Source organism: Hemiscyllium ocellatum, chromosome 44 (genome assembly GCF_020745735.1).
Source record: "Hemiscyllium ocellatum isolate sHemOce1 chromosome 44, sHemOce1.pat.X.cur, whole genome shotgun sequence".
Taxonomy (NCBI): Eukaryota; Metazoa; Chordata; class Chondrichthyes; order Orectolobiformes; family Hemiscylliidae; genus Hemiscyllium; species Hemiscyllium ocellatum.
Genome location: NC_083444.1, coordinates 23,618,671 through 23,645,540, shown reverse-complemented (window position 1 = coordinate 23,645,540; position 26,870 = coordinate 23,618,671). Strand labels below are relative to the sequence as shown.

Genomic DNA, 26,870 nt, shown 5'->3' with positions numbered 1-26,870 from the left:
TCAATAATGAGATTCCGGTCTAACAGATAACTCACAATCAGAGTCGTCGCGGTCATCTAAGTCTTCTTTCGCCAGCAGCTCACGGGCTCGCTGAATATTTTGCCCTTCATCATAAATCTGCTTCCGTTTCATTTCAAACTGGCGTTTCTTCTCTGTGGAGTTGAAAGGAAAGGTGTGACATGGAATAACAAATATAGCCAGCATCTGTGGAACAGAAAAACTCATAGGCTCTACTTGAATTTGTTGTATGCTTTCAGTTTTGCTGAATGACTACCACTAACAGACAAATTCCTAAATTCCTCATCAAACACTCCCAGGACAGGGACAGCACGGGGTTAGATAGAGAGTAAAGCTCCCTCTACACTGTCCCCCATCAAACACTCCCAGGACAGGGACAGCATGGGGTTAGGTACAGAATAAAGCTCCCTCTACACTGATCCCCCCATCAAACACTCCCAGGACAGGGACAGCACGGGGTTAGATACAGAGTAAAGCTCCCTCTACACTGATCCCCCCATCAAACACTCCCAGGACAGGGACAGCACGGGGTTAGATACAGAGTAAAGCTCTCTCTACACTATCCCCATCAAACACTCCCAGGACAGGGACAGCACGGGGTTAGATACAGAGTTAAGCTCCCTCTACATTGTCCCCTATCAAACACTCCCAGGACAGATATTGCATGGGGTTAGATACAGAGAAAAGCTCTCTCTGCACTGTCCCCCCATCAAACACTCCCAGGACAGGGACAGCACGAGGTTAGATACAGGGTAAAGCTCCCTCTACACTGATCCCCCCATCAAACACTCCCAGGACAGGGACAGCACGAGGTTAGATACAGGGTAAAGCTCCCTCTACACTGATCCCCCCATCAAACACTCCCAGGACAGGGACAGCACGGGGTTAGATACAGAGTAAAGCTCCCCCTACACTGTCCCCATCAAACACTCCCAGGACAGGGACAGCATGGGGTTAGATACAGAGAAAAGCTCTCTCTACACTGTCCCCATCAAACACTCCCAGGCCAAGGAAAGCACGGGGTTAGAAACAGAGTAAAGCTCTCTCTACACTGTCCCCATCAAACACTCCCAAGACAGGGACAGCACGGGGTTAGATACAGAGCAAAGCTCCCTCTACACTGTCTCCATCAACCACTCCCAGGGTCAGGGACAGCACAAGGCTAAATGTAGAATAACGGTCCCTCTACATTGTCCCCTATCAAACACTCCCAGGACAGATATTGCATGGGGTTAGATACAGAGTAAAGCTCCCCTACACTGCCCCCATCAAACACTCCCAGGACAGGGACAGCATGTGGTTAGATACAGAGAAAAGCTCTCTCTACACAGTCCCCCCATCAAACACTCCCAGGACAGGGACAGCACAGGGTTGTCCCTCGATGCTTATCGAGAGCGTTGGGCACTGAAGAGAGAACAGGGCTTTATCTCTCCTTCCAACTCCATTTTAGTTTGGGCCCTTCCTCTACCCTTTGATGGTCAGCGCAGTCCTTAACAGGCTTCACATGCAATCTAATCAACTGGAAAACGTTCAGTGGTGATAGTTAAGAGATGAAGTGATTTTTGGTGATGGGAAAAGTTGTTCAGTTGTGTGTCCAAGTGCTTCCAGATCTGAAATTTCCCTAATTTGCAGGGGGTGGAGTCTCTTACCTCTGCCTTCCATTTCCATTTTGATTTAGCCCCTCCTTCTCTCTCAAAGTCATACAGTTCAGAAACAGACCCTTTGGTCCAACCAGTCCATGCTAACCCTAATCCCACACTAAACGTGTCCCACCTGCCTGTGCTTGGCCCATACCCCTCCAAACATTTCTTAATCATGAACTTATCCAAATGTCTTTTAAACAGACTCATTGCACCCGCATCTACCACTTCCTCTGGAAGCTCATTTCACACAGGAACCACTCCCTGTCTAAAATAAAATTGCCTGTCATGGCTTTTTACAATCTTTCTCCTTGCTCCTTAAAAATTTGCCACCCTCCCCTGCTCCCCGCCCCCCCCCCAACCCAACCCCCTCAGGGAAAAGATACCTGTTATTCACCTCACCTATGTCCCTCATGATTTTAGAAACCTCTATAAGGTCACCCTTCAACCTCCTGTGCTCCAGTGAACAAAGTCCCAGCCTATTCAGCCTCTCCTTATTATTTAACCCTCCATTCATAGAGTCATAGAGATGTACAGCATGGAAACAGACCCTTCAGTCCAACCCGTCCATGCCGACCAGATATCCCAAATCAATCTAGTCCCACCTGCCAGCACCCGGCCCATATCCCTCCAAACCCTTCCTATTCACATACCCATCCAAATGCCTCTTAAATGTTGCAATTGTACCAGCCTCCACCACCTCCTCTGGCAGCTCATTCCATACACGTACCACTCTCTGTGTGAAATCGTTGCCCCATAGGTCTCTTTTATATCTTTCCCCTCTCACCCTAAACCTATGCCCTCTAGTTATGGACTCCCCAACCCCAGGGAAAAAACTTTGTCTACTTACCCTATTCCTGCCCCTCGTGATTTTGTAAACCTCTATAAGGTCACCCCTCAGCCTCCGACGCTCCAGTGAAAACAGCCCCAGCCTGTTCAACCTCTCCCTGTAGCTCAGCTCCTCCAACCCTGGCAACATCCTTGTAAATCTTTCAAGTTTCACAACATCTTTCCTATAGGAAGGACACTACATTTGCACGCAATATTCCAACAGTGGCCTAACATTCTAGTAAATATTTTCTGAACCCTCTCCAAGTTAATAATATCCTTCCTGTGACTAGAACCAGAATTCCAAAAGAGGCCAAGCCAATGTCCGGTACAATGTCAACATAACACCCCAACCCCAATACTCAAGGTCTGAGCAATGAAGGCAAGTGTGCTAAACATCTCCTTATCCACCCGATCTACTGTGACGCAAACTTCAAAGCATTATGCACCTAAAGTCCTAGGTCTCTCTGTTCTACGACATTATTCAGGGCCCTGTTAAAATTGTTAAAATTCTGCTCTCCACCATCACTCTGTCTCCTGACGTTAAGCCAATTTTGTATCCGATTGGCAGATTCATCTTGAATCCATATGATCTAACTTTACTAATTAGTCTACAATGTGAAACCTTACTATAATCCAAGGAATCAATGTCTACCACTCTGCCTTCATCAATCTTCTTGGCTACTTCCTCAAAAAAAACTTTGTGAACATGATTTCACTTTGCGCAAAACCATGGTGACTATCTCCCATCATTCCTTGCCTCTCCAAGTGCACATAAACCCTATCTTTCAGAATCACCTCCAACAACTTACCCACCACTAAAGTCAAACTCGCAGCTCTATAGTTCCCAGGCATCCCCTTACATCCCTTCTTAAACAAAGCTACAACATTTGCCATCTGACACCTCTCCCGTAGTTACAGATGATGCAAATATTTCTGCAAGGAACCCCACAATTTCCTCTCTAACTTCCCACAACATCCTGGGATATATGAGATCAGGTCCACCTTTATATTTTCTAACACTTTTGTAATGTGACCGGTTTTCAAAACATCAATATTTATTTAACCTGGGGGTTTCAAGCCTCCATTTCTTTCTCCACAGTAAAAACTGACAGGAAATGTTCATTTTACTCCCATCTCCTGAGGTTCAACGCAAAAACAACCTCGTCGATCTTTTGAAGCTCCTGCTTTCTGTCTAGTTGCTCTCAATGTACTTGTGGAATTTCTTTATCCCTATCCCTTCCTCACCTTTGATGGGCTGCATTGCTCTGCCCAGGCATTATGTGTCATGCGTCGGAAACTCTGGTGATGTAAGGGTCGTGGTTGATGAAAATTACTATGGCTGATTTGGTGATGGGATAAAGGCCATGACGAGAAAGGACTGGTTTTCCTCATTAAGGGATGTTTTTCAGAGCAGACTGGAGTTTGTATTGAACCGTAGAATAGAAGTCAACAGATGTGGAAGGCAAGTGGACTCCATCTGCCTCAATGGATGACTAATGACAGTCAGATCTGGCAGGTAGCTCATGAACTCAACAAATCTTTATTAGCAGTCAGTCATCAGGATGGACAACGCAAGTTCAAATCTACCCACTAATGAACCTGCAACCTCACTGCCACATTTAAGATAATAACCATCTCTTCTATTTATACTTTCTGATCAAAGACCTTTGGAGCAGGTGGGCCTCTGACATGGGCCTCCTAGCTTAGAGGAAGGAACACTACAGCTGCATCACAAGAGGCCTTTGACCAATCTGTTGGGAAACAGAGATCTCACTCGAGACTTTTTAACTCCCACCCCGTCTAAATCTCTTTTCATTTGGTTACAATTTTGCCCATGAGTTCAAACTTTCATCCAAAGTATTATGGGTTCTTCGCAAGAGTTGTGTTTTAGCAAATGTGTGTTTGAAGCCTGGGGCAGGGGAAGACAGATTGGTGACCCAGCTAAGATCTCCGACAGGGTGGGAGAGAGGAGAGAGGAAATGACAAAGAGGATGTGCCATCGATTCAATGTGAACTTATGTTTCTCTCTCTCCACAGATGATGCAGACATACTGATTGTCCAGCAATTTCAGTTTTTGCTTCAGGTCTCCAACATTCGCAAGATTTTCCTTTTGTACAAGCTAGTCTCGTACAGTTTGTCGGGTTTAGAAGATTATGGGCTTAATAAGGGTTTAGTCTAACATTAAGGAGGGTCAAACACTTGTTCGGTCAGACTGAATTTGAACATTGCACATTCGCGTCAGTCTTGCTCTCATCAGGAAAATTTGCAAGAATGCACAGCTCACTACTGCCTTCTCAAGGGGCAACTAGGAATGGGCATTAAATGCTGGCCACCCAGCAGTGTCCAAATCCCAGAAAGGAATTTTTTTTTAAATCAACTTGAGGGGGGAAATGAACATTCATAGTGTATGAGAGGTCAGTGCTGATTGGATGGCAAGAGGACTCTGGTCGAGGTATTGCTATTAATGATGAATGACAGTTAACTGCCAGGTTTGTTTAAATTTTATCCAAATAGCTTGACTCAAATCGGTCCATCCATTGCCCTGAGAAATGAATCTGCAAATCGCTGTCACCTCTCTTGTTGGATTATCTTTAGTTAGACCCATATCTAATGTTGAACACAGTTGCGAGCTTTGTAAGCACAGTCAGTATTTTGTTTGCTATAGATAGTCAAAGGGGTGTACTCATCAGATAGTAGGACAGGTGATGTGTTACTCCATCACAGCTTTAGGTCAGGAAGGTTTGTCCAAAGGAAGCATTTTCGCAACAGGCTTTTAGGATTTGAGCAGCTTCATCTCAGAGTTTGAGGCTAAGCTACAGATGCAATCGGTGGACGGACAGTAACCTAAATTCTATCCACCGGAAGGTAGCCACAATGTTTTCTGAACTCCTTCAAGTTTCACAACATCTTTCCGAAAGGAAAGAGACCAGAATTGCACACAATATTCCAACAGTGGCCTAACCAATGTCCTGTACAGCCGTAACATGACCTCCCAACTCCTATACTCAATGCTCTGACCAATGAAGGAAAGCATACCAAACACCCTCCACCACCACCCTCTGTCTTCTACCTTTGAGCCAGTTCTGCATCCAAATGGCTAGTTCTCCCTGTATTTAGTGAGATCTAACCTTGCTAATCAGTCTCCCATGGGGAATCTTGTCGAATGCCTTGCTGAAGTCCATATAGATCACATCTACTGCTCTGCCCTCATCAATCCTCTTTGTTACTTCTGCAAAAACTCAATCAAGTTTGTGAGACATGATTTCCCACGCACAAAGCCATATTGACTATCCCTAATCAGTTTTTGCCTTTCCAAATACATGTACATCCAGTCCCTCAGGATTCCCTCCAACAACTTGCCCACCACCGACATCAGGCTCACTGGTCTACAGTTCCCTGGCTTGTCCTTACCACCTTTCTCAAATAGTGACCCTCCAGTCTTCCAGCACCTCACCTGTGACTATCGACAATACAAATATCTCAGCAAGAGGCCCAGCAATCACTTCCCTAGTTCTAGTCTGTTATTCAATTCCCTTACTCCAGGTTCTTGCCATCTTTTTGCAGGAGGCATGGCCTAGTGGTATACTAAGTACGAAGCATCCTAGTTACTGGTTAAAGGCAATAATATGCAGTCCCAGGGGGAGAAAATACTTGGCTGTCTCTACGCCCCTTCTGCCCTTACTCAGAGAGATACAGACACAGAACATACCATTCCATAGAGTCACAGAGTCATAGAGATGTACAGCATGTACTCTTCGGTCCAACCTGTCCATGCCGACCAGATATCCCAACCCAATCTAGTTCCACCAGCCAGCACGTGGCCCATATCCCTCCAAACCCTTCCTATTCATATACCCATCCAAATGCCTCTTAAATGTTGCAATTGTACCAGCCTCCACCACATCCTCTGGCAGCTCATTCCATACACGTACCACCCTCTGTGTGAAAAAGCTGCCCCTTTGGTCCTTTTATATCTTTCCCCTCTCACCTATGCCATCTACTTTTGGACTCCCCTACCGTGGGAAAAAGAGTTTATAAGTTTCTATAAGATCATCCCTCAGCTTCCAACGCTCCAGGGAAAACAGCCCCAGTGTATTCAGCCTCTCCCTATAACCCAAACCCTCCAACCCTGGCAATGTTTTGAATGTCTAAACTGGAAACATTAGCTTGCTGTCTCTCTCCATGAGAGCTGCCTGACCCGCTGTGATCTTAAGCATTTGTTGCTTTCAGTTTTGGATCTCTACCCTGCTCAGTCTCCCACTCTATTGTTCACACCCACAAGTGGTTCTGCTGCCTAGAAACCAATCAGTTCTCGTTAGGTTGATGACCTTTGGTATCCAAACTGGTCACAATTGCACAAACCAATGAGTAACTGTTCCCGGACATATCTCACTCTGCACACTCACCCCCAGTCTTGTCTCCCTCTTCCAAAGCTTAAATACAGCTCACAGTAACTTGGTTATCAAAAGTGCAGCAACTCTGTACACACTCCTTGATTTTAAAATATTCCTTTTTCTGTTTTAGTCCACAATGAAAATAAAGGGAAATAAAAATTTGTGGTCTTTATCACATCCTTCCTCTAGAGTACAGGGGTTGGGAGGTCATGTTGCAACTGTACAAGACATTGATGAAGTCACTTTTGGAATACTGTGCCCATTTCTGGTCTCTCTGCTATGGGAAAGATGTTGTTAAACTTGAAAGGGTGCAGAAAATATTTGCAAAGGTTTGTGCTGCAGAGACAGGCTGGGTTATTTTCTCTGGAGCATTGGAGGCTGACGTGTGACCTTATAGAGGTTTATAAAATCATGAGGGGGATGGATAGGATAAATAGACAAAGTCTCTTCCTGGGGTGGGGGAGTCGAGAACTGGAGGACATAGGTTTAGGGTGAGAGGGGAAAGATATAAAAGGGACCTAAGGGGCAACATTTTTATGCAGAGGGTGGTACGTGTATGGAATGAGCTGCCAGAGGAAGTGGTAGAGGCTGGTACAATTGCAATATTTAAGAGGCATCTGGTTGGGTATATGAATAGGAAGGGTTTGGAGGGATATGGGCCTGGTGCTGGCAGGTGGGACTGGATTGGGTTTGGATATTTGGTCAGCATGGACAAGTTGGACCAAAGGACCTGTTTCCATGCTGTACATCTCTCCGTCCTTATGACCCTTGCACAGTTCCCAGCTGAGGTCTAACCAGTATCTTACACATGTTCAGCAAAACCTGCCCGATCTTCCCCTCTAGGACACTACTTATGACGCCATGTATATTATTTAGGAACACTTCTCTCTACCTGCCCTGTCACCTTTAATGACTTAAACAGATACACACAAGTCTCTGCCCCAACGCACCCTTTATTTTGTGCTGTCTCTCTAAGGACATCATTCCTCCGACTTCTCCACATTGAGCTTTCTCTACTACATACCTGCCCACTCCATCAATGACTCCACATTCTTCTGAAGTTCTCCACTGTCCACCTCATAGTTTATAATTCTCCCAAGTTTGTACCTTCCAAAAACTTTGCACCAAGATCTACATCATTCTCCATATATAAGACCGTAAGCCATAGGAGCAGAAATTAGGCCATTCAGCCCATCACGTCTGCTCCACATTCAATCATGGCTGATAAGTTTCTCAACCCCATTCTCCCGCTTTCTCCCTGGATCCCCTGGATACTCAAGCAAATATCTGCCTCAGTCGTAAACACATTCACTGACCTGGCCTCCACAGCCTTCTGTGGCAGTCAATCCCAGAGATTCCCCACTCTCTGGCTGAAGATGTTTCTCCTTATCTCCATTCTAAAAGCTCTTCCCTTTACTCTAAGGCTGTGCCCTCGGGTCCTCATCCCTCCTACCGATGGAAACATTTTCCCAACATCTAATCTGTTCAGGCCATTCAGTGTTCTGGATGTTTCAAGTGGATCCCCCTTCATCCTTCTAAACTCCATCGAGTATCGACCCAGAGTCCTCAAACATTCCTCATATGTTAAGCTTTTCATTCCTGGGCCCATTCCCGTGAACCCCCTCTGAACACGCTCCAGGGCCAGTACATCCTTCCTGAGATATGGGGCCCAAAACTGCGCACCATACTCCAAATAACAGGAGAAGTAAGGGCCTCAGCCCCAACCCTCAGGGAACCCCATTACAAACTCCTCTGCTGCCTGAAGAACACTCATTGATCATTACTCTGTTTGCTATCACTCAGTTAATTTTGTACCCACTTCGCTACTGTCTATTCCACACGTTAGAACTTCCTCACCTCAGTTGAACATCTTTTGAAAATCCGTCAACACCACCTCAGCCTTTCCTTCAGCAAGAAATGATGGACCAACGGTACCAAGATGAGCTAATAATGTAGAAGCCCAGGCTAATGCTTTTGGGACATGGTTTCAAATCTTACTGTTGACCGCAGCCCAATGGCAGATGGTGATATTTGTGGGCAAAGTCCACATACAGTCATAAAACTGTATGGCACGGAAACAGTCCCTTTGGTCTAACTCCTTCATGCTGACCAGATATCCCAAATTATTCTAGTCCCAGTTTCCAGCACTTGGCCCATATCCCTCTAAACGCTTCCTATTCATATACCCATCCAGGTGCCTTTTAAATGCTATAATTGTACCAGCCTCCACCAGTAGCATGGTAGCTCAGTGGTTAGCACTGCTGCCTCACAGCACCAGGGACCCAGGTTTGATTCCAGCCTCGGGCAACTGTCTGTGTGGAGTTTGCATGTTCTCCCTGTGACTGTGTGGGTTTCCTCTGGATGCTCCATTTTCCTCCCACAATCCAAAAGATGTGCAGGTCAGGGTGGATTGGCTGTGCTAAATTGCCCGTAGTGTTATGTGCATTAGTCAGAGGTAAATATGGGGAACGGGTCTGGGTGGGTCATTCTTTGGAGAGTCGGTGTGGACTTGTTGGGCCGAAGGGCCTGTTTCCATGCTGTTGGGAATCTAATCACTTCCTCTGGCAGCTCATTTCATACACACACCACCCTCTATGTGAAAAAGTTGCCCCTTAAATCCCTTTTAAATCTTTCCCCTCTCACCCTAAACCTATGCCTTCGAGTTCTGGACTCAGCGAGCCTGGGAAATAAAACTGTGACTATTCACTCTGTCTCTGGCCCTCATCATTTTATAAACTTCAAAAAGGTCACCCCTCAGCCTGTGAGACTCTCGGTGCTATGAATGAAAACAAAACTCTTCCAAAGCCAACAATCAATCTATTGGTACAGGTCACTTAATTCCACACTGTGGAGGAGGATGGAGGTTGGTAAATGAGGTTGAGATGCAGATCATTGAATAAAGCAACAGGCTCAAGGGGGGGGCTGAAGGCCTCCAACTGTGAGACTCACCTAGCTCCACGAGTGGAATGTCTTCCTCATCAGAATCTTGTGTTTTAACCTTTGCTGTCTGTTTTTTGCTTCTTCTACTTTTATTCAGATTGCTCATCCTAAACCATGCACAGACAATTACATGCAAGCAATATGAGTCAGCCTCCACTTGATCCCTCCCTAGCTTCTCGAGAGCATGATTTGGAGATGCCGATGTTGGACTGGGGTGTACAAAGCTAAAAATCACACAACAACTAGGTTATAGTCCAACAGGTTTAATTGGAAGCACACTTGTGTGCTTCCAATTAAAGCACACTGTTATTTATTTAAAGCACCCGTTATTTATATTTTACAAAAAAGTTAAAGCTTGCATCAAAGTTTTGGAAAAGCGTAGAACTGGGCATAGTTAGGTGGTAGGTCAGAAAGCTAGAGAGAGAATTTAAAGGACTATAACCTGGTGTTGTGTGATTTTTAACTTTCTAGAGAGCAGTAATCTCGGAGAGATTGGTCTCTGGTCGAAACCACAGAGAGAGGCAAAGTTGAATCAGGAACCCTGCTGCCTTTCGTAAGCATGACTCCTCACCTTCTCAACCCTCATGCCCCTATCCCCAGGCCACCTAACCCCATCCCCAGGAGCCTTGAGAATGAGTGCTTGGCCCTTAGTGAGGAGGAATGGATGGGGAAATGGATAGCATTGACAACGTTGTTCATTCAGAGACTGGCAACACCAGATCGGTAGAGGAAGCCGAGATCAGGGGTTCATAGGATGGTTTCAGAACAGTTTCTTATTACGAAGTATTCTGAAACTGACTAGAACAGACCCTGCTACACTGGTAATTGTGCAAAATGATAAATGGATTATCTTAGTCTGATGACACCCCTGTGACCATAACATGACTAATCTTGCATTCAATAGGAGACAAGAATCAGTCCAAGAGTAATAATGAGGTACAAAACCAGAACTCCTAAAGGAAACAAATTAGATTAAGAGATAGATCAATAAAGTTACAGCAGCAAACATGCAGGAGGATATTTCAGAATGCATATAATAGGTGCATTCCAACACAGAAGAAAGATTCAAATTTTCTTGAATATTCAAATATTCAAGAAATATTCATCCCGTTATTTATGCTTTACAAAAAAGTTAAAGCTTGCATCAAAGTTTTGGAAAAGCGTAGAACTGGGCATAGTTAGGTGGTAGGTCAGAAAGCTAGAGAGAGAATTTAAAGAAATGCAAAGACTGACTAAAAAAAATAGAAACTGCCAACAATGACAGAAAGCTATCCAGAAACATGAACCGAGAGCAAACGTTCCTATATCTATCTAAACCAGTTAACAAAACCAGCACTTACTCAGGAAGTGAGTCAGGGCATTAATAATAAGGGAGAATAAGGGGTGGGCAGATGAACTGAATAGGCAGTTTGCATTGGTCTTCATTGTAGAGGTTAAACATAACATTGGAGAAATACCTGTACAACAAGAAATGGGAGAGGGGAGAACTCAAGGAAATTACAGTCATCTGAGAAGTGGTACTGAGTAAATTTGTTGGAGCTGTTTCTGAAAAGCCCCTTGGTCCTGATGAGCCACATCCGATGGTCTTAAAAGAAAAAGCAACTGTAAAAGGCGATGCATTGCTAGTAATGTTCTGAAATTCACTACAAAAGTGGCAAGGGACCAAGTTGCCCTTGTTGATAAATCACTAAGGGCTAACATTCAGGTACAATGAGCTACTGGGGAGGTGAGTTGAATGTTAGTCTTTACTGCAACAGGATTTAAGCACAGGAGCAGTGAAGTCTTGCTACAATTGTGTAAGAGCTGGGTTAGCCCACGCCCGGTGTAGTGTGTGCAGTATTGGTCTCGTTATTTTCGAGGAAGATATTATTGCCACAGACTGCTACATTCTCTACTTTCAAGGGTGGCACGGTGGCTCAGAGGTTATTGCTACCTCACAGCCCCAGGGTTCCAGGTTTGTTTCCAGCCTCGGGCAAATGGAGTTTGCACATTCTCCCTGTGTCTGTGTGGGTTTCCTCCAGGTGGTCTGGTCTCCTCCACACTCCAAGGATGTGCAGGTCAGGTGAATTGGCCATGCTACATTGCCCATCATGTTAGGTGCATTAGCCAGAGGGAAATGGGTCTGGGTGGGTTACTATTTGGAGGACTGGTTGGGCCGAAGGGCCTGTTTCAACACTGTAGGAAATCTAATCTAAAAAAGAAATAAAGAGTAATCTCATTTCAACGTGCAAAATATTAATGATGCAGGTAAGATGCTTCTCCTTGTTGTAGAGTCTAAAACCCGGGACATAATTTAAAAATAAGGGGGATACCACTTTGGTCTGAGATGATATTGTTGTTACTTGTGATTTTGGTTTCGCTATCACAGAGGGCTATGGAGACTCAGCCTCTGAGTATATTTCAAGTCAAGACTGAAAGATTTTGAGAGGCCTACAGAATTATAGGGATCGGGTGGGTAAAAGTCTTCAATGAATCACGATTGTATTAAATATTAGGACAGGTTGTTCCGAAAGTCCTAAAGTTCCACCTGTTTAGAAAATTCACAAGTTTAACTCCACTATTTTAAGAGGATTCAGAAAGCAGGAAGCTCCAGGTCAGTTAGTTTAATGTTACGCATAGGAGAGAAATGAGAAGGCATTATTGAAAATGCTACAGCAGGGCACTTGGGAAAGTTCAAGGGAGATTGGCAGAGTCTACATGGGATTTTGTGAAGGGGGATTATGTTTGACCAATCCATTGGAGTTCTTTGAAGAAGCAACTTATTCTGTGAGTAAAGGGGAACTGGCAGATATACCATACTCGGATTGTGAAAAGGTACCACGTTCCAAGGTTATTGTGGAAAATGAAAGGTCAGAGTTAAAAAGGGGCAACGCATTGGGTGGCACGGTGGCTCAGTGGTTAGCACTGCTGCCTCACAGCACCAGGGTCATAGGTTCGATTCCAGCCTTGGGTGTCTGTGTGGAGTTTGCATGCTCTCCCCGTGTCTGCGTGGATTTCCTCCCACAGTCCAAAGATGTGCAGATCAGGGTGGATTGGCCGTGCTAAATTGCATTAGTCAGAGGGAAATGGGACTGGGTGGATTACTCCTCGGAGGGTTGGTGTGGACTTGTTGGACCGAAGGGCCTGTTTCCACACTGCAGCGAATCTAATCAAAAAAAAATTAGCACAGAGAGAAAATTGTCTGGTTCGCAGAAAACAAAGAGTGGGCATAAGTGGATCCAGTTTTGGTAGCAAGATTTAATGCGATATGTTCCACAGGCATTGGTACTGGGGCCTCAAGTATTTACAATTTACAGAAATGACTTGGAAGCAGGAACAAAAGGTACAGTTGCTAAATAAAACTGAAAGAACTACAGATGCGGTAAATGAGAATAGAAATTGCTGGAAAAGCTCAGCAGGTCCGACAGCATCTGTGGAAAGAGATCAGAGTTAATGTTTCGGGACAAGTGACCCTCCCTCAGAAGTGGTTAGTGAGGGGACACAGCAGGAGACAGATTGAGCAAGGGTAGCACAAATAGAGCATAATGTGGGAAAATGTGAAATTGTCCTTTTTGACAGGAATAATCATTTAAAAAACCATTCCTTAAATGGAGTGAGGTTTCAGAGCTCTGGGATGAGAAAGGACCTGGGTTTTTCTCACACATGAAGCACAAGAGGTTATGATGCAGACACAGCAAGTAATCAGGAAAACTCATAGAATTTTATTCATTTATTATAAGGGAAGTGGAATACAGAAGTAGGGAGGTTATACTTCAGTTACACACGGTATTGGTAAGATTACCCTGTGTTGGAGTTGTGTACCTTAGAACACAGGAGCAGACCCTTCAGCCCACCATGTCTGTGCCGACCATGACGTTATTCGAAACTAACCCCATCTGCCTGCACTTGCTCCATATCGCTCTATTTTCTGCCTCTTCATTTGTTTTGCTGTCATGTCTGCTGCTACCACCTCCCCCTTTGCAGCGCATTCCAGGCACCCACTACCCTCTTGGTAAATAAACCTTCCTTGTACACCTCCATTAAATTCTCTGCCTCTCACCTTAAACCTATGCCCCATAGTATTTGACATTTCACCCTGGCGAACAGAGTCCAACTCTTGTCCATTGCCCCTGAGAATCTAATACTTCCAGCATTTCACTCCAGCCTGCCCCAATCTCAACGTCCAGCCTAACTCAATCCAAAGTTGTCCACTCTCTCCTTATCATTAATATACTCCAATCCAGGCAACATTCTGGTAACCCTCTTCTGCAGTCCCTCCAAAGCCTCCACATCCTTCCCATATAGTGACCAGAACAGCACACTGTACTCTGAATGGGACCTCAGCAATGTCTTATATTGTTGCAGCATGATTTGCCAACTTTAAAATTCAATGCCCTGACTGATGAAGGCAAGTGCCTTCTTTATCCACTTTCAGGGATGCATGGACTTGGCCTACAAGGTCCCTCCGTATATCAATAGTCCCAAGGATCCAGCCATTTCTAGTATATTTTCCTCTTGCATTTCACTTTCCAAAATGAATCACCTCGCCCTTGCCTGGATTAAACTCCACTTGACATTTCTCCACCCAACTTTCCATCTGATCCATATCCTGCTGCGTCCTTTCATATCCTTCCTCACTGTCTACAACTCCAACAAATTTTGTGACATCTGCAAACTTCCGAATCGACCACTGACATTTTCACCCACATCACTTATATATTATAAACAACAGAGGTCCCCACACAGATTCTTGTGAAAACCACTGGTCACAGACCTCCAGTCGGAAAAACTCCATAAATACCCCTCTATTGTCTCTGGCCAAGGCAGTTTTGTATCAAACTTGCCAATTCACAGTGGATTCCATACCCTATGATTTTGAGGACCAGACTACTGTGAGGGGTCTTATCAATCCAAGGAGATAACATCCACTGCTCTACCCTCATCAACGTCTTTATCATTTCCTCAAAAAAATTCAATCCAGTTTCTGTAACAAGACCTCCTTTCATAAAGCCATGATGACTATCTCTAATAGGTCCATTCTTCCCCAAATGTAAGGAAATCCTATCCCTAAGAATCTTTTCCAATACGTTCCCTACCACTTACAGATAGCTCACTGGCCTATACTTTCCTGGATTACCCCAGTGCCCTTCTTGAACAGAGGAACAAGTTGGCTGTTCTCCAGGTCTCTGGGAACCTCGCCTGTGGCTAAAGAGGATACAAAGGTCTCTGTCCAGGCCTCAGCAATCTCCTCCCATGCCTCCCTCAGTATCCCGGGATAGATCCCATCTGGCCCTGGGGACTTATCGATCTTAATGTTTCTCCAAACACCTTCTTCTTAATATTGACATGCATTAGAGTATCAACAAACTCAACTCTAAACTTTCCATCATCCATGTCCTGCCCCCTGGTGAGTACCAATGTGAAATACTCACTAAGAACCTTACCAACTTCCTCTGGCTCCAACAAGTAAATTCACTCCTTTGTCCTTGAGAGGACCTACCCTTTCCCTAGTAATCCTCTTCCTCCTAATATACATACAAACTACCTTAGGATTCTCCTTAATCCTCCTTACCAAGGACATTTCATGACCTCTTCTAATCCTCTTAATTTCTTAGAGTCATAGTCATAGAGCCACACAGTGTGGATACACGTTCTTTCATCCAACTTGTGTCTTGGTTGGATCTAGGGGTCTGTTTCCATGCTATATGACTCTAGTCCACGCTGACTGTACCATCAAACTGAACTAGTTCCATATGCCTGCCTTTGGCCATATTCCCCCAACCCTTCCTTATTCATTCAAGGTTTGCGTAAAGATTTCAACCTATCTATATGTGGTCAAATTTCAAAGAATTATGTACCTGAACCTCTAGGTCCCTCTGTTCTACAACATTACCCGGGGCCCGACCTTAATTGTATAAGCCCTGCCCTTGTTTGTTTACAAAACTGTAATAACTCAAATTTATCCAAATTAAACTCCTTTTGCCACTCCTCAGCCCACTGACCCAGTCGATCAAGATCTCTCTGTCATCTTAGATAACCTCCTTCACTGTCCGCTATATCACCGATTTTGGTGTCATCCTCAAACTTACTAACCATGCCTCCAATGTTCTAATCCAAATAATTTATACAAATGACAAACAAAAACATACCCAGCAATCCCTGTAGTATCTGCTGGTCATAGGCCTCCAGTCCAAAGCACAACCCTCCACCCGCCATCTTTTTGTATCCAATCAGCTTTCCATCTCATGTAGTTATCTCAATGTCTTTTAAATGCTGTGACTGTACCCACATCCCAACTGCGTCTGGCAGTTCGATCCACACACAAACTACTCTCTGTGTAAAAAAATTGCCGCTCATATCTTTTCTGCTCGGGGCACTGCAATTTCTTCCCTCACTTCCCACAAAGTCCTGGGATATACTTGATCAGGTCCCGGAGATTTATCCACCTTTATGTTTTTGAAGACCTCCAGCACATTCTTCCTGAAGAAGATCTTTTTCCTGCTTACTTTATAGTCCTCATTTCATTTCTGTTTCCGGAACCTTACATAAGCTTCCTTTATCTTTTCAACTAAACTTACAACGCTTCTCGTCATCCAAGTTTCCCGAGAGTTGCCATCCTTGTCTTTCATCCTCACAGGATCGTGCAGGTCCTGAACTCTGATCAACTGGTTTTTAAAAGGCTCCCATGTCAAATACCTTCAAAAAGCGGTCCACCGTCCAATGTTTCAAGTTGCTGCCTCATATTGTGGTATTTAACTTTCCCCGATTTAGCACTTTCACATGAGGACAGCATTAGCCTTCTCCATAACTATCTTAAAGCTTACATAGTACCCAAAATGCTCCCTCATGAAACTTCCATCACTTGGCTAAACTCATTTCCTAATACAAGGCCACTTGCCTAGCCCCTTCCCTAGTTGGATATATTTTGTATCCCTCCTGGATGCACTGAACAAATTCTGCCCCATCTAAACCCTGGCCCTCAGTAAATATTGAGGAAATTAAAATCCCCCACTGCCCACAACTGTATAGCTTTTCCATCTTTCCATGATCTGCTTACATATCGGTTCTGCCATTTCCTGTTGGCTATTTGGAGGACAATAGGATATCCCCATCATAGTGCTTGCACATTTCTTATTCCTAACTTCTACCCATTCGCCTCAAAGGTGTCCTCTCTTAGTCACAGCTGTGACATTCTCCATAATCAGTAATCTATCTGCCCCACCCCTTTCACCCCCCTCTTTATCTTGCCTGAAACATCTAAACCCCTGAGCTGTCAGTCCTGCCTTATTCTCAACCAAGTTTCTGTAAAGGCAACCATTTCATAATCTCATGTATCAATACAGACTTGAAGCTCCTCTATCTTACCTGTTCTAGTCCTTGCATTTAAATAAATACACTTCAGACCACTAGTCCCACCATGTTCATTGACTTAGCCAAGCCTGTTCTTTCTATTAAAGTTCCTTGATTTAGCTCGTCCCTTCTCTTCCCTCTAGATGTTGACCTACTGCTCTGGTTCCTACTCCACTCCTGATGAACAGTATTTGCCCGAAACGTTGATTTTCCTGCTCCTCGGATGCTGCCTGACCTGCTGTATTTCTCCAGCACCACACTCTAATCTAGACTCTAATCTCCAGCATCTTTCGCCTGGTTCCCACCCCCTCTCGAGCATCAATGGCCAGCCTGCCTGCAATGATATTGGTGCCCATCCAATTTCGGTGCCATCTTATACCATTCCCACTTGCCCTGGAAGAGATCCCAATGATTCAGGCATCCGAATCCTTCCCTCCCACACCAACTCTTTATCCACACACTCAACCGTATTAGCTTCCTCTATCTGGCCTCACTAGCACATGGCACAGGGAGTAATCCCGAAATTATAATCTTCCTTCAGGAAGGATTGGGGACAATTCAGAGAAACTCTACTGGGATTAATCCCTGGAATAGGTGGGTTGTCCCATGGGTTGGGTGGGCCTCTATCTGCTGGAGTTTTGGAATGTGACACATGACTTGATTGAAATCAGTAAAGTTTCCTGAAGGATCTTGACAAAATAGTTAAGGAGAGGGTGTGGGAATTCCAGAACTAGAGCTCATGTTTTAAAAACAAAGGGTTGTTCATTTAAGATAAATTAGAGAGGAAACGTGTCATGAGGCTTTGCAATTCCCTCTTGCAAAGGAGGTGGAAGCAGAGTGTTTGACTATATTTTGGTCAGAAGGGGGTGAAAGGTCACCAGTAGCAGGTGGTGGAGCAGAGTAATAAGATCAACTGAGCTCTTATTGGTCGACTTGTTCCACCGTCTTCAGCTTCTGAGTCACATTCTCCTAACACGAGCACAGGACTGGGCACTTACACTCTGCCAGCATTAACATCGTTTTGTGAGCAGTCTCTGAAGGTTCACCATCATCCTGGGTAGAGTTAGTGAAGGTAAATGGGAGGTGGACGAGGGTGAGGGTGAATCACCAGACTGCCTCCGCGCGTCTGTTTAGAACTGTGGGTGCAAATGTCACAGCGAGGGAGAGGATCTGCATCCTACCTCACTCTAACCCCACCAAACCACAGGCTGTACCCCGCGACCCACCCAGCGCGCCCTCCCTCCCAAGCTCCGCGCTTCAACACACCGTCTCATCAATCTGCCGCAAGCAGGGAATAATTTCAGCAGAGAAATGTCGTCTACCGCACCTTGCTGCTAACTCCTCCATGGAGAAAGTGGGATTGGAGCTGCTCCCCGCCTCATCGTCGATGTCGTATCTGACAGGGGTGGGTGCAAACGGACGTTAGCATTTGTGCATGCAAGATGTTTGACACATTAGCACACAACTCCTGAAACTGATATCGAACGTATCTTTGAGATCTCACCACGTACTGCTGCAAACAATACAAACCGTGATAGGGACAGTGGTGAACTTCAGAAGGACATTGAGAAATATCAGGTAAGATATATACATTCCTGGGGAGTGTTGCTGAACAAAGAGACCTTGGAGTGCAGGTTCATAGCTCCTTGAAAGTGAAGCCGCAAGTAGATAGGATAGTGAAGAAGGCATTTGCTATGCTTTCCTTTATTGGACAGAGCATTGAGTACAGGAGTTGGGAGCTGTACAGGACATTACCTGCTATTTACAATATAAATGATTTAAATGGGGGAATGAAATCTAACGTTTGTAAATGACACCAAGTTGGGTGGGAGGGTGAACTCGGATGAGGATGCAGAGATCCTTCAACATGACACTTTGGGTGAGTAGGCACATCAATGGCAGATGCAGCATAATTTGGACAAATGTGAGATTATTCACTCTGCAAGCAAAAACAAGAAGGGAGACTACTACCTGAATGGGTGTAAATTGGGAGAGGAGAGTGTGCAGTGGGATCTGGGTGTCCTTGTGTACCACTCACTGAAGGGAAGCATGCGGTAAGGAAGGCAAATAGTATGTTGGCCTTCGTTGCAAGAGGTTTCGATGCAGGAGCAGAGGGGTGTGTTGCTGCAGTTATACAGGGCCTTGGTGAGGCCACACCGAGAATATTGCGGGCAGGTTTGGTCTCCTTTTCTGAGGAAGGATGCTCTTGCTCTTGAGGAAGTGCAGTGAAGGTTTACTAGGCTCCGGGGATGGTGGGGCTGACGTATGAGGAGAGATTCACCAGGAGTTCAGATAAGTGAGGGCCATCTCATAGAGAATTATAACATTCTAACAGGGCTGGACAGGGTGGATGGAGGGAGAATGTTCTCGATGGTGGGGGTGTCCAGAACTAGGTGTTATAGTCTGAAGATTCGGTGTGGACCTGGAGGTGAGGAGACATTTCTTCACCCAAACAGCGGTGAGCCAATAGAATTCATTACCACAGGAATGATGCCTAAACATTGAGTGCATTCAAGAGACAGCGAGATACAGCACTTGGGGCAAATGGGATCAAAGGTTATGGGGAGAAAGCAGGATTAGGCTATTGAGTTGGGCGATTGGCCATGATCGTGATGAATGGTGGAGCAGGCTTGAAGGGCTGAATGGCCTCCTCCTGCTCCTATCTCAATGTTTCTCTGTCTTTATTGGCCAGAGCATTGAGTATAGGAGTTGGGAGGTCATGATGTACAGGACATTGCTTAGGCCACTTTTGGAATACTGCATTCAATTCTGGTCTCTGTGCTATAGGAAAGATGTTGTTAAAGTTGAAAGGGCTCAGAAAAGACTTACAAGGGTGTTGCTGGGTTTGAGCAATACGGAAAGGCTAAATAGGCTGGCGCTGTTTTCCTTGGAGCCTCAGAAGCTGAAAGAAACCTTATAGAGGTTCCTAAAATCATCAGGGGCATGGATCGAGTGATCAGTCAATTACCCTTTTCTCCAATGGTAGGAGAATCCAAGACTAAAGGACAAAGGCTTAAGGTGAGAGGGGAACGCATTTCACACAGACGGTGGTGCATGTATGGAATGAGCTGCCAGAGGAAGTGGGGGTCTAGATTAGAGTGGTGCTGGAAAAGCACAGCAGGTCAGGCAGCATCTGAGGAGCAGGAAAATTGATGTTTCGGGCAAAAGCCCTTCATCAGGACTGAAGCTTCAGCCCTAATGAAGGGCTTTTGCCTGAAACGTTGATTTTCCTGCTCCTCGGCTGCTGCCTGACCTGCTGTGCTTTTCCAGCACCACTCTAATCTAGACTCTGATTTCCAGCATCTGCAGTCCTCACTTTTGCCAGAGGAAGTGGTGGAGGCTGGTACAATTACAGCATTTAAAAGGCATCTGGATGGGTGCATGAATAGGAAGGGTTTAGAGCAATATGGGCCAAGTGCTGGCAAGTGGGATTAGATTAATGTAGGATTTGTGGTCAGCACCGACGAGTTGGACCGAAGGGTCTGTTTCCATGCTGTACAACTCTATGACTGTAAGTCCGGTTTAATTGTAGGATCTGGCTTGTCCAATAATAGCATCAGCTTAAATCAATATCAAACAATGGATCAGTAAATGTTCACCATATTCCAAGCAGGCCGTATTACCTATAAGGAGTTTTAGGTTCATCAATGTTCATGAGTCCATAGTCCTTTCCTGGAGGTTTGTACGTGGACAATATGTTCATTTCATCCCAGGACTGAGATTTCTTTTGACTGGAATTAGAGAACACAATGTCAGTTTACATCTCTCTCTGGGTGTGGCTCACCAACCAACTGCACCTACTGCCCACAACCCAGGAAATTCCCAGTGCTTAGTATGGTTGGAACTGGCTGTGTCATCAGAGCTCACCCACACTGTTTAGAATGCACAGGAGTTGGTGTCTGACAGCATTTCTCAAAACCTAAGAACATGCACTTTGCAGCCCAGCAGCTCAGGAGCATTGTGCACTGTAAGATCCCACAAATAACCCCTTGATGAGTGAGAGTCTAGTCTGTTTTCAGTGGAGGGAGTTTTACATATTGTACTGCTCACTGTAAAGGGCAAGGAAACAATCACTGTAATCAGTGTTCCAGTGGGCCACCTTCACACTGGAGCATCAGGCGAAGTGGTTAGCATTGCTGTCTCACAGTGCCAAGGACCTGGGTTCGATTCCCACCTCAGGCAACTGTCTGTGTGGAGTTTGCACATTCTCCCTGTGTCTGTGTGGGCTTTCTCTTGGTACTCTAGTTTCCTCCCACAGTCCAAAGATGCATAGGTTAGGGTGGATTGGCAATGCTTAATTGCCCCATAGTGATCAGAGATGTGTAGGCTAGGTGTGTTAGTCAGGAGAAACGGGTCTGGGTGGGTTACTGTTTGGAGGGTTGGTGTGGCCTGTTTTCACACTCTAGGTTTCTATCATTCCAAATCTTTTGGTATATTCTTCCCCTCCAACTCCATTTGAGGTTATCACCACCTCCTTTCCCAACCCTTCCCTTTTGTTAATGTTGTGCTACCTCTAGTGGGCACTGCTTGTACTACATTAATTTTGCGAGGGACATGAGACATTAATCATGGGTAATTTAAATTTGAAAGGGGACAGTCTTCAAACTAGGCAAGCTGCAGTGAACGCAAACACCTTTAAACATCTGTTGTGCAATTAATTAAAACCAGAAGATGTGACCAGGGCACAAGCAGACACACCTAAAGACATCCCAGAGAACTTTACAGTCAATGAAGTATGCCAATATGTAGCCAATGAAAAGTAGCAGCCAACACACAGGCAGCAAATATGCAGCAACTCCAGTGAGATCATGGCTGTTTTTTTCCCCATCAGTGGGTATTAGTTGAGGGACATCAGGGGAAGCATATTGAGCATTAGCACCATTGGGATCTTTGACAATTTCTGAGGTTAACATCTCAACTGCAAAATGGCACCTCTGAGAGTGCAGAGCTCCCTCAGTAATAACGCTCCGACAGTGCAGCACTCCCTCAGTACTGACCCACTGATAATGCAGCACTCCCTCAATATTGACCCACTGACAGTACAGCACTCCCTCAGTACTGGCCCACTGACAGTGCAGCACTCCCCCAGCTCTGATCCACTGATAATGCTGCACTCCCTCAGTATTGACCCTCTGACAGTGCAGCACTCCCTCAACACTGACACTCTGACAGTGCGGCACTCCCTCAGCACTGACACTCTGACAGTGCAGCACTCCCTCAGCACTGACCCTCTGACAGTGCGGCACTCCCTCAGCACTGACACTCTGACAGTGCGGCATTCCCTCAACACTGACCCTCTGACAGTGCAGCACTCCCTCAGCACTGACCCTCTGACAGTGCGGCACTCCCTCAGCACTGACCCTCTGACAGTGCAGCACTCCCTCAATACTGACCCTCCAACGGTGCAACACTCCCCCAGCACTGACCCTCTGACAGTGCGGCACTCCCTCAATACTGGCTATCTGACAGTGCAGCACTCCCTCAGCACTGACCCGCTGACAGTGCAGCATCCCCTCAGCACTGACCCTCTGACAATGCGGCACTCCCTCAATACTGGCTCTCTGACAGTGCAGCACTCCCTCAGCACTGACCCGCTGACAGTGCAGCACTCCCTCAGCACTGACCTTCTGACAGTGCATCACTCCCTCAGCACTGACCCTCTGACAGTGCAGCACTCCCTCAGTACTGACCCTCTGACAGTGCGGCACTCCTTCAGCACTGACCCTCTGACAGTGCGTCACTCCTTCAGCACTGACCCTCTGACAGTGCAGCACTCCCTCAGTACTGACCCTCAGACAGTGTAGTGCTGCCTCAGTACTAGTCCACTGATGGAAGCAATGGTCTAGCGGTGTTATGACTGGACCTATTAATGCAAAGACAGTTAATGTTCTGGGGACCCATTTGAGTTCTAATCCTGTCCTGGCAGGTTAAGAGTGTAATGATGAAAATGAAAACATTGCCAAATGTTGGAAAATCTCATCTGGTTCATCAACACTCTTCAGGGAAGGCAATCTGCCAGCCTTACTTGGTCTGTGGCCTACGAATGACTCCAGGACCACAGCAATGTGGTTGACTCTCAAATGGGCCCTGAGCAATTGAGCGATGGGCAGCAGGTCCTGGCCTGGCCAGGATGTCCACATGGCCAGGGGAAGATACCTGGGGGGATGTAAGGAAAATCTCAGGCTGTAACAGGGCACAGGCTGTGCAATTGAAGACCTTACACAGGCACCAGAACGGCTAGCTAAGTTTAAGAGAGGATTGTCACCAGAATGTCCGAATGTAAAATTAATATAGGCACTCCCACACATTGTTGCAGGATCCAAAGAGTGCTATAGTAAGGGGGTTAAAGAGACATTCTGGGGATTGAAATTCACATGGATCCAGTAATTCGTCTTTCGGGGCTGCTAAACCTGCCCTCTCTGGGGGAACATGGGAAGAGACTGTGCAATATCCTTACCCATTCCACCAGGAAGATCATTTTACTAAGTTGGACGTCAGAAAAACCACCAGGTCTTACAGGGTGGCGTAAGCTGGTGAGGGAGCATCTCCCCCAAGACTATCTCACAAATATGGTGCACCACAAAACGGAACAGTTTTATAGGGTGTGGCGGCCCTTTCTAAATTATATTGGCACTGACTTGGCGGCAATGTTAGTCAGGGCCGTGGTATAGCCGTGGGAATCTTTATGGGCGCATGTGGGACTCCGGGAGGAGGAGACTGGTAGGAAAAGAATATGGATAACTGTAGGGGGCACTCCCAGGGATGGGAGCCTCAGCGGAGGTGTGATGTGTAAGACAGAATAAAATAGTACGGCATTATCTAATTTAAGTAACTTGAATGTAATTTAAGATAGTATTTATTCAATATATTTGTAGTTTAGTTTTAGTGAAGTAGGTGGGTTTGTTTTGGTGGAATAGTGGGTTATTTAGTAACAATGGTACTATGTTATGGCCTTGATCTTTGTATGACTTTTTTTTGTTTTGTTTTTTTATATATAAATGTTCTGTAAAAGATTTTAAAAAGTTTTTCAATAAAAATATGTACACAAAAAAAAAACAAATGGTGCTGCACTCCCTCATAACCTGCTCTGGAAGGACCAGATGTACTATGGGCTCAAGCCTCTAGAGTAGGCCTTGAAACCATAATGTGTTCATTCAGATACAAGAGATTCTCTGGCCTTATCTCTGACCAGCTACGCCTCTAGTCAGTGCTGTGGTCAGTAAATAGTGGGAATGGCTGAATACTTCAGGCTGAAGGTAGAATGTTGGTATATTCCGAATGTGTCGTCTACTTCTCTGTACCGTCATGAGTCATGTGGAAGCAGTCAATGGCCCCCTGTATTACTGAGATCTTGCAATCCCAGCAAAGCCTTCTCCTCCAGTTGAGAACAAAAAGGGAGAATATTTGGAGGCTTGGAAGTTTGGGTGTTCTTGCCCATGAGTCACTAAATGCAGGTGCAGTAGAGTGATTAGAAAGTAGGCTGGGATTTGAGTACAGAAATAACAGAAACTTGCTGCAATTGCACAAAGCCTTGGGAAGATCTCACCTGGAGCACTGGGCCCAGTTCTGTCTCACTATCTAAGTAAGGATATATACTTAGCATAGAAGGAATGCAACCAGGTTTCACTAGATTATTCCCTAGAGGGTGGGATTGTCTTCGGGGAAAACTGAGCTCTCGAGAGTTTCAAATAATAAGAGGTGGTTCGATAAAAGTTCACAAAATTCCTACAGGCGTGTCAGGATGGATTCTCAGAACCAGAGAATATCGTCTGTGGTGTGACCAAGAACAAGAGTCAGAAATGGGAAGGATTTGGTGTGTCAACATTGCCTCCAGCTCCTCAACTGACATCTTCTTCTGGTTCTACCTGTTGTGAGCCAAAGTCCCAATAGTTCCCTCAACCAAACAGGCAGTGACTCCAGGTGGGACCCTCAACTACACAAGGCAACAGATAGGAACATAGAATAAAGGAGGTCATTTAGCCCTTTGAGCCTACTCGACTGTTCAATCTGATCAGGGTATCGGGAGAAAACTGCTTCTGTTTGTTCCCCATATCCTTTGTTCACTTTTGGCCCCTAATTCTAAAGCACAGCTATGTCTATTCCTTCCCTCCATTGGAGGCAATGCACAATTACTGCCTTTGGGACACAACACTCATTTGATTTTTGTTTTAAATTGACACCTATCATAGTCTCAAGACATCACAGAAAGCGTTACAGCCAATGAGGAAGGTGTACTGCAGTTAGTCGATGTTGTAACATGTTTGGCAATTTCACACAGCATGCTCCCAAACAGAGCAATGTGAATTGTCATGAGTCTCGAAATGACACCTGTTTCTCTTAACACAGATGTTGCTGGACATGATGAGTTTTTTTAGCACTTTCACAATTCAAGCTTCTGCAGTGTTTTACTTTTATTTAAAACTCCACATCAAGATTTTTTTTTATTTTGATTTTGGTTGAGGTATAAGTATTGGCTTGGGATAACTCTCCTTGCACTTCACAGTATTATTGCAGCAGAAAATGAGGCTATTCAGCCCATCATATCTGCACAGCTTTCCTAATGAGCATTTCACATCGTGCCATTTACCTAGTTCCTCTCCCTGTAACCCTTTCAAATAACCATCTACCACCACCCTGAATTCGTTAATCGAATCTGCCTCCACTTCACCCTCAGGCAATGCATTCACGACCTTAACCAGTTGCTGTATGAAAGCATTTATTTTTTCTAATGAGGGTTTGCTTGTTTCACCTGAGCCCCCTTGGTTCTTGATCATTGTTAAAGGGGAGTGAGTAGTGGGCAGCACGGTGGCACAGTGGTTAGTCACTGCTGTCTCACGGCGCCAGAGACATGGGTTCAATTCCAGCCTCGGGCAACTGTGTGTGGAGTTTGCACATTCTCCCAGTGTCTGTGTGGGTTTGCTCCGGTTTCCTCCCATAGTCCAAAGATGTGTAGGTTAGGTGAATTGGCTATGCTAAATTGCCCGTAGTGTTAGGTGTAGGGGAATGGGTCTAGGTAGGTTGCTCTTCAGAGGGTTGGTGGAGGCTGGAACAACATTCAAAGGGCATCTGGATGGGGATATGAATAGGAAGGGTTTAAGATGGCTATGGGCCAGGTGCTGGCAAATGGGACTGGATTAATTTAGGAAATCTGGTCAATACAAATGAATTGGACTGAAGTTTTCACGCTGTACGTCTCTCCGACTCTAACTTACCTGTCCTCTTCAGAAATCTTTCGGCCCTTGGTAAGGTTGGAGCTGCTGGTCTTCTTTAGGATGCCTTTTACCGGTTTGCTGTTATCCATTGTCTGAGGGTTGGGTGTTGGGTAGGTGGGGGTTGAGCTGGGAGGGGGGAAATAGGGAAGTGGGAGAGGGGTCTCTGTCTGGTTGAGAGGATTTCAGGGGTCTCGGCTCAGATCCTTCCCCAGGCTCTGAGAGGCTTCCATGAGCTTCTCAGGGTCACTCATGTCCACCCCTTAAGGCACCACTGCTGAGGTCTCCAAGACCCCCATGAAAAGAGGTGCATGGGCGTGGTCAACACTGTAGCCCAACCCTCCCATATGTCATACAGTAGGTGGAGCCAACACTTGTGACATCATGTCATCATCAGCTGGGCCAACAACAGCAACAAACATTTGAAGGGAAAGCCAGCCCAGAACATGGCTGGCCTGACAGAATGAGCCACTCCCTCAGAGATGACAAACTTGCTTGCTGCAAATCG

General features: G+C 45.5%; 1 protein-coding gene across 1 annotated transcript; it reads right to left on the bottom strand.

The window, feature by feature from the left end:
* LOC132835319 (protein phosphatase inhibitor 2-like) lies at window positions 1–26,454 on the bottom strand. The gene is made up of 5 exons (XM_060854765.1): window positions 26,366–26,454; window positions 20,777–20,884; window positions 18,481–18,549; window positions 9,834–9,931; window positions 1–152 (listed from the first exon to the last, which is right to left on the bottom strand). Exons 1-5 carry the CDS (start codon window positions 26,452–26,454, stop codon window positions 1–3), a joined length of 516 nt encoding a protein of 171 aa, XP_060710748.1.
* Window positions 26,455–26,870: the final 416 nt, after the last annotated feature.

Coding starts and splice junctions, on each gene's coding strand:
- LOC132835319 (XM_060854765.1), bottom strand. CDS start 26,454: ATGGATAACAGCAAACCGGTAAAAGGCATCCTAAAGAAGACCAGCAGC. Junction 9,932..18,480: donor ATGGAGGAGTTAGCAGCAAG/GTGCGGTAGACG, acceptor TGCATGGTTTAG/GATGAGCAATCTGAATAAAA. Junction 153..9,833: donor CATTCCACTCGTGGAGCTAG/GTGAGTCTCACA, acceptor TCAACTCCACAG/AGAAGAAACGCCAGTTTGAA.